Here is a 7020-nt window from a genome sequence, read left to right on the forward strand (position 1 = left end):
TTCTTGACCCTTTCAATTTGTCTGAATTAAAGCAGTTCGGCAAAGAAGAGTGATATCGAATTATAGGAAGCATTTGGTTGCAATAATTGCTGCTAAAGGTGGTGCTCATTTGATCTGATTTACTTGTTTATTTTAATTATGGAGGCCATGTTCCATTTGCTCAAAACTATAAGTATGTGTCTGACTTCTTTTAAATATATTATAAAAATTAAAATAAAGAACTGCAATAGCTGTAAACTTAAGGGGTATCCCCGCAATGTGAACTCCGCATGTAAAACCTGCCTGTTTTGTGCGCAGTGGTATCGCGTGACTCGCATCTCGACTGTCCTGCAGTCTGTTTTTTTTTTTTTTTCTTATGGTCATTCTGTTTTATTGCCTGTTGACCGCGGCTCAGTTAAAAAGAACAGAAGCAGTCCAGAAGTATTAGGTTACGCAGAGTGCGTTTTGGTCGTGCGCTATAACCGCGTCTTGGGTTGGCGTGCGCGTCTTGGGTTGGCGTGCGCACACGAGACTTTTAATTTCGGTGAAGCGAATTGATCACATTTAAGGCCTAGTGGCTTTACCAACTTTAAGACGGATTAAGGTGTCGTCTGCATTGCTCGCCGGAGTTGTATTTAACACGTTTCCTTGGCGGCCGCACAACGTTGCCTGTGAACGTGGGGCCAGAGGACATTCAGAAAATAACCCTGTAGTTAGCGTCAATGATAGTTCATGTTATTATCGGGTTAATTATAAAAACCTCTATCAAAATATTTAACAACGATTCGTGAATGTTTTAATTCAAAAGAACTCTATTTGAATTTCTCAAACATTCCCAGCAATTATTTGGCAACTGAAAAATGAAAGTTTAATTCATGTTTTTATAACATGAAATTTTGTTTAAAATGGAACATGAAATAGGTTTCTGTTTTACTGGAGCAAAGCAGGCGATGATAGCTTTAACAGAAGTAAAAAGATTCTCAAGCGTGAAATTCTGTTCAGGATAAATCCGTAATTACGCCAAGCAATGTGCATCAAAAGGATGAATGTCAGTTTCTTTACTAATTCATTGTGCAAAACGATTTTAAATATTTTTTGGGAGTAAAACGTGCATGAAAAAGGCTTCCTTCAGCGAAAACGTTTTTTCCATGATATGGCTAACTTATTATAAATGGAAATAGGCTACACCCGTCCATACCGCACAGGACATAGGCTGGTACTGTGCCAGCCTATCGGTGAACATCCTGAAATTATTTACCAACAATATAACATGCAGTCGAACAATATTATGTAAGGCATTTAAGCGGAAGGCATTCGTAAACCTCTTATCTAGTTGATCTAGTGCGTTATTACGCGCTCCACTGAGTGTCTTCGTTGGCCAGTAATCGTTCCGTGGCGGCAGCACGGTTAACTGTCAATTGCATGACTTCAGGTCCGTTCAAAATACACTTGGCTCTGTTCTCTGTTTGCAAGACTGCAGGTAAAACCTCAGGCTGACTGTCAGGTGGCGGAATACTTAGGCTACGTATGACCATGCACTGAATGCACGTGATGCAACGGTTGTTACAATAAATAAACGGTACATATTAAAATTCAGAAGATGGGTCTTTGTGATATTGTAGTAGACCTACACAAATGTAAATTTAATATTGTTTCGGCAATATAACAGATTTAGTTTAGGAACGGTCAGCATAAAAATCAAATAATTGCACCTTTGCAAATGCTTGCAATTAAACGGCAATGACGACTGCACGGTATGTGCCATTTCCCCAAATATAATGCTACGTACAGTTTATGTTCGTTATACTTCACAGCTTTGCTTACATATACTGTATACCTACTGTATGGGCTGTCCGCACGAGCGACTGCGTTCCCCTTTTTCTTCCCAAACTGCGAGAGTAAAAGTAAAACTAAAATCTCCCCCAAAACCCCGATTGGCTGGTGAATGCTCAGTGGCGTCCAATGAAAATAAGCCCTTCCTATTTTCGCCTTGTACAGCACATGTTTCAGCACGAAATGTTTCTTGCTGCTATGGTTACTGGTTATGCCCCGTCGGTAGGCTGATTTTGAGAGTGATTGGTGAGCCAGGAAAGGGTTAAGGAGGAGTAGCTTATCTTCACGTTGGCTAAAGACTGTCTGCACATCACATATGAGCCGTCTACTTGTGTCCCGGGCACATTTATTTCCATGTGGTCTTTGCAGAGGGAGGTGCACGCCGCTGCAGAGTTCTCCAGAACTTTTCACGAATGTTAATAAGTATTGCCGTTATTATTCTAGAACGTATCCTATAGAGTTTATACCATTAACAAATACCGTCTTTTGGATTGCTTGAAAAGGAAGGGACAATATTTAACGAACCCATAATTGCCAGTGCGCGAGTTGGTGCATTTTACACGTGAGTTGGGAGCTGTTCTGTTTGGAGACGCGCGTGCGCTCTGGTTACACACAAACTGGTTGCAAAGTGACCGCAGAGACGAACTGGTTGTCATTCTAAAGTACTGCACCAGTGGATGTAGACCAACTGCTCAATATCCCCCTAAACGCACTTGCAAGCAGGAAAGTTATGGATGAAAGAATATCACGTCTGCAAGAGAGGCAATTGCTGGACCACGCGGATTTTCTTGGGTAAATTTATTATTATTATCATTATTATCATTATTATTATTATTCACATTTTATTTTACGATTGTTGTGCAAAGTCTGACAAGTGAGCATTGTTTTATGACAGGGTCGAATATTCATCGCTCTACATGTGCAAATCAAAAAGAGCCATGAAGAGAGAGGAGAGCAAGGTACCGTAAGCTTAAATTTTGTTTTGCTGGGTGAACGTTTTGTCTTTTAAATTGGCTGGTTTATTCTTTGGTGATTGCATGCGACATAGTTATTCTAATGTCATTTTACTCTCCGTTGTATTTACAGCGTGTTTGTTTTTTTCATCAACAGGAAGCTTACAAGTTACCTCACAGATTAATAGAGAAGAAGAGGCGAGACAGGATTAACGAATGCATCGGACAGTTGAAAGATCTGTTGCCCGAACATCTGAAATTGACGGTAGGTCTATTTTCATGCAGTTTATCCCCAGCTGTGTCAGACGTCTTTTTGTAAAGGTTAACCGAGTCCGGACACGTGCGAAGTTCTGCGCATGCAGTTCTTTAAAGGTTTTAATGTCTTTTAATGCATACCGATCATCTCGAACGTGTCCAATTCTTGTTTTTGTGCGCAGACGTTGGGGCATTTGGAGAAAGCTGTTGTTCTCGAGTTAACTTTGAAGCATTTAAACACCCTGACCGCTGTCACGGAGCAACAGCACCAGAAGATCGTTGCATTGCAGAGCGGTAAGTTGCATAACACCGAACGTCTATCAAGCTTTCCAGTTGGAAGTTACCCGAAACCGAAAGAACGAAAAAGGACGCTGTCATTGTATAAAATATAGCCCATATCATGCCGTTGAATTTAAGCACGAGCCCACTGTTGACCCCTTATTTTCTTGTCAGATTATTGCGTACCTCAACTGCCAGCGTAGCTATGAAAATGTATGTTGCTCAAGATTTCTGCTGTTAACTATTTCTAATGCATCTGTCATAGGAGACCGATCGATGAAAGCCGCCATTCAGACTGATTTAGATGCTTTCCATTCTGGCTTTCAAACCTGTGCAAAGGAAGTAATGCAGTACCTCAGCAGGTTCGAGAACTGGACTGCGAGGGACCAGAGATGCACGCGGCTCATTAATCATTTGCACAAAGTTTCCGCGCAGTTTTTGCCCAGCGCGCCGCTTCTGTCGCACCAGCCATCTGAGGGCAAAAGCGCCGCCACAGCACAAGAGCCCGACGGCCAAAAAGCGGAAAGCCAAGCCAACTGCGTACCAGTCATTCAGAGGACACACAACGGAGAGCTTAACGAGAACGACACCGACACCGACAGTGGATACGGCGGCGAAGCGGAGAAATACGACGGGAAATTTGACAAAGAATATAAATCGCAAGGACCCAAATCGGTCAAAATCAAGCAGGAATTTGGGGACGACCATCCTGCGAAAAAAACCAAAATAGACTCGACAGGTATTGGGATGGGAAGCCCGGATCTGACAAACAGACCGGACGTGGCTCTGCTGAACTCGCTGATGGGACTAGGAGGTGTTTCTGTCGGACAGCAAGCGCCCTTCTGCATGCCATTCTATTTCATTAACCCCTCCGCCGCAGCCTCCTATATGCCGCTGTTCGACAAATCCAATTTAGAGAAGTATTTCTACCCAGGTACCGCAGCAGTGGCCAACCCGTTCCCCTTGCTTTACCCCGGACTCCCCGCGCAAGCAGCCGCGGCTGCAGCATTTCCCGGCTTGTCATCCGCGCTGTCGCTGGATAAACGGTGCGTGTCGGCTCCCCTCTCTCAGAATAGCGAGTCAGCACCTCCAGACTTTGACTCCTCGAACGAATCGTGCTCACCTGCGGCAAACGAGGACAGTTTGGATGACGAAAACCCAGACGAGTCCCCAGAGACGGAAAACGGATCGACATAAAGAGCCAGCTGGCAAAAAAAAAAACTTTCTGCTCGTCAAATCGCGACATGTGTCTGTCTTTTCTTTGCGTATTTAAACTAAACGAACAGAAGAACGTTGCTGTTAATATTGCTTTATTTTGACGGTTCGTTCGGCGTTAGTGTTTTACGGAAAATGCTTATTCGCGTTTAAATAGGACATTGAGTGTATTCATTTCATGTAAAACAATATACATTTCATGTAAAACATAGACCCAAAGCTTTATATGAGCCTGTTGTGTTGGTTAGCCTTGGCTTGATAGGTGAACCCTTTTAGAGCGCTTATAATGTCATAATGTTTAAAGAATGCTTTGACCTGCGGATGTAACGCCTACTCCTCAGACATTGTGGCTCTGACGCGTGCGTCCCTTATGGACCTGTTCTCCTGCACACAAAGATGCTCACGTAGACGATACGTTAAGAAAAAACGGCGCAAGGTACAATGGCACCTTAATTGAATTTTGATATTGAATGTAACTTTTTTAGAATATGGAGGTGTAAATGATAAAATGCCAGGTGTTTTGCTCTTTGCAAGGTGAAGTGCACTTGTTCTTTGCTTAGACCCATGTCCCCACCCATTCCTGATATAGTTCAAGCACTGTATCCAAATTTGGATATATTTTCATATATACATCTAATAAATTAATAGGCAGTAGTCTTAGAAGAGACCCTTTCTGTGTGTGTGAGTGTGTGTGAGAGAGAGAGAGAGTGTGTGTGTGTGTGTGTGTGTGCGTGCACACACATTTGTATATCTGTTATGTTGCCGTACTCAAACATACGTCAAACACCAAACTAAACATTGTTTCAGCCACAGGGCAGAAACCTACCCAGAACCACTGTGCTTCTGTCAGAAGAAAATTTTTTAACAAATTTGACAAATTTAAGCGAGGAATTCGGCTACTGAAACCGAAAAATGGCTCCCCAGTGTTGGGAAATAAATTCCATCCAGTTTTCCTTGTGTTCCTACATTCCCTTACCAGCCCCGTGCACAAATGTTTACAACTACTGGGGACTGAGTTCATCGTTTACGCCATTGTGGAATGTTACAAATTTAAAATGGAGTAGATTCAGGTGTCCGCCTGGCAAAGCACTGCTCACAAGTGGTGTCCTTTAAAAAATTTTGGCTCGTAACAGAAGCGATTCGGTTTTCAAACTGGGGGGGAAGGCGGGCACGTCACACTTGAGCACCGTCCCATACCCGTTTCCCAAATTCAAGACTTTAGATCCATTTTTAAAGGAAAATTTTATTTCGGTAAGACATTCCGTGAGGTGTTGAGAGGCACAGTGGCTCAGTTTGAGCATTTTCATGAGAATGTTCAAGAGAGGAGACAATCTCATAAAGATTATGGTCTTTAAATAACTATATATACAATTATTTATATATACTGTATGTATATACGTTCATTTTTTATATTCAATGCTGCTCTTAGCTGTTTTGCCTCAAATGCGCTGCATTTCCAGTTGTGATATTGCCTAAAACAGTGGCCCGTTTGTGTAAATATTTTTTGTCAAACATACATTATATGATGGAACTTATGTCAAATGTTATTGTAGAAGAAATGTGTGGATTTTTCAAGGATTTCTCAGATTGATGCACTTTTTGTTAGTGCTTGAAGCGTAACCTGTCTGAAATTGTTTTAAGAAAAGTTCTAAAATAAATATCAGTGAGAAAATTACCATTGCGTTTCATTATTTGAGAACCACAGCAAGACTGGTCCTTTTCATCCAGCAAAGTCAAACAACTAAACAATAATAATGTTTAAGGTGTAGTAAAAATACTAAGTGACGTGCTCCAATACAAATAAAGTGTGTCGGTAGTGCAGGAGATTTGAGTCCTGCTACTGGGGTCCTCCACATAGCCATTGGCGGGAAGGGTTGGCGTTAGCGCTGCTGCTGGGGCCCTCCACATAGCCATTGGCGGTAAGGGTTGGCGTTAGCGCTGCTACTGGGGTCCTCCACATAGCCATTGGCGGTAAGGGTTGGCGTTAGCGCTGCTGCTGGGGCCCTCCACATAGCCATTGGCGGTAAGGGTTGGCGTTAGCGCTGCTGCTGGGGCCCTCCACATAGCCATTGGCGGTAAGGGTTAGTGTTAGCGCTGCTGCTGGGGCCCTCCACATAGCCATTGGCGGTAAGGGTTAGCATTAGCGCTGCTGCTGGGGCCCTCCACATAGCCATTGGCGATAAGGGTTAGCGTTAGCGCTGCTACCGGGGCCCTCTACACAGCCATTGGCGGTAAGGGTTAGCGTTAGCGCTGTTGCTGGGGCTCTCCACATAGCCATTGGCGATAAGGGTTAGCATTAGCACTGCTGCTGGGCCCTCCACCCAGCCATTGGCGGTAAGGGTTGGTGTTAGCGCTGCTGCTGGGGCCCTCGAACATAGCCATTGGCGATAAGGGTTAGCGTTAGCGTGACCAGATGCTGAGGCATCGCTGCGCACACTGCAGGTTCAATCAGGAGACCAGAAATACTGAAGAGAAAAAAAAAAACATCAGCTGACTAGAAATCAGA

At 43.4% G+C, this 7020-nt stretch overlaps 1 protein-coding gene across 2 annotated transcripts; it reads left to right on the forward strand.

Annotated features, from left to right (window-relative positions):
• The first annotated feature begins 872 nt into the window (after positions 1-872).
• bhlhe41 (basic helix-loop-helix family, member e41) lies at positions 873-6189 on the forward strand. Of its 2 annotated transcripts, none has more exons than XM_035402354.1 (5): positions 873-2604; positions 2708-2771; positions 2899-3030; positions 3203-3314; positions 3565-6189. In XM_035402354.1, exons 1-5 carry the CDS (start codon positions 2543-2545, stop codon positions 4494-4496), a joined length of 1302 nt encoding a protein of 433 aa, XP_035258245.1. In that variant the 5' UTR covers positions 873-2542; the 3' UTR covers positions 4497-6189. The 2 variants fall into 2 exon arrangements, with proteins under 2 accessions (XP_035258245.1, XP_035258246.1); XM_035402355.1 differs by having other exon boundaries at positions 1063-2604; positions 2923-3030.
• Positions 6190-7020: the final 831 nt, after the last annotated feature.

Source organism: Anguilla anguilla, chromosome 19 (genome assembly GCF_013347855.1).
Source record: "Anguilla anguilla isolate fAngAng1 chromosome 19, fAngAng1.pri, whole genome shotgun sequence".
In the NCBI taxonomy this organism is placed as follows: domain Eukaryota; kingdom Metazoa; phylum Chordata; class Actinopteri; order Anguilliformes; family Anguillidae; genus Anguilla; species Anguilla anguilla.

Bases quoted from the DNA above. Each gene is read 5' to 3' on its own strand.
- bhlhe41 (XM_035402354.1), top strand. From the start codon at position 2,543: ATGGATGAAAGAATATCACGTCTGCAAGAGAGGCAATTGCTGGACCAC. The intron at 2,605-2,707 runs GTAAATTTATTA...GTTTTATGACAG, and splicing joins GACCACGCGGATTTTCTTGG to GGTCGAATATTCATCGCTCT. The intron at 3,315-3,564 runs GTAAGTTGCATA...CATCTGTCATAG, and splicing joins GATCGTTGCATTGCAGAGCG to GAGACCGATCGATGAAAGCC.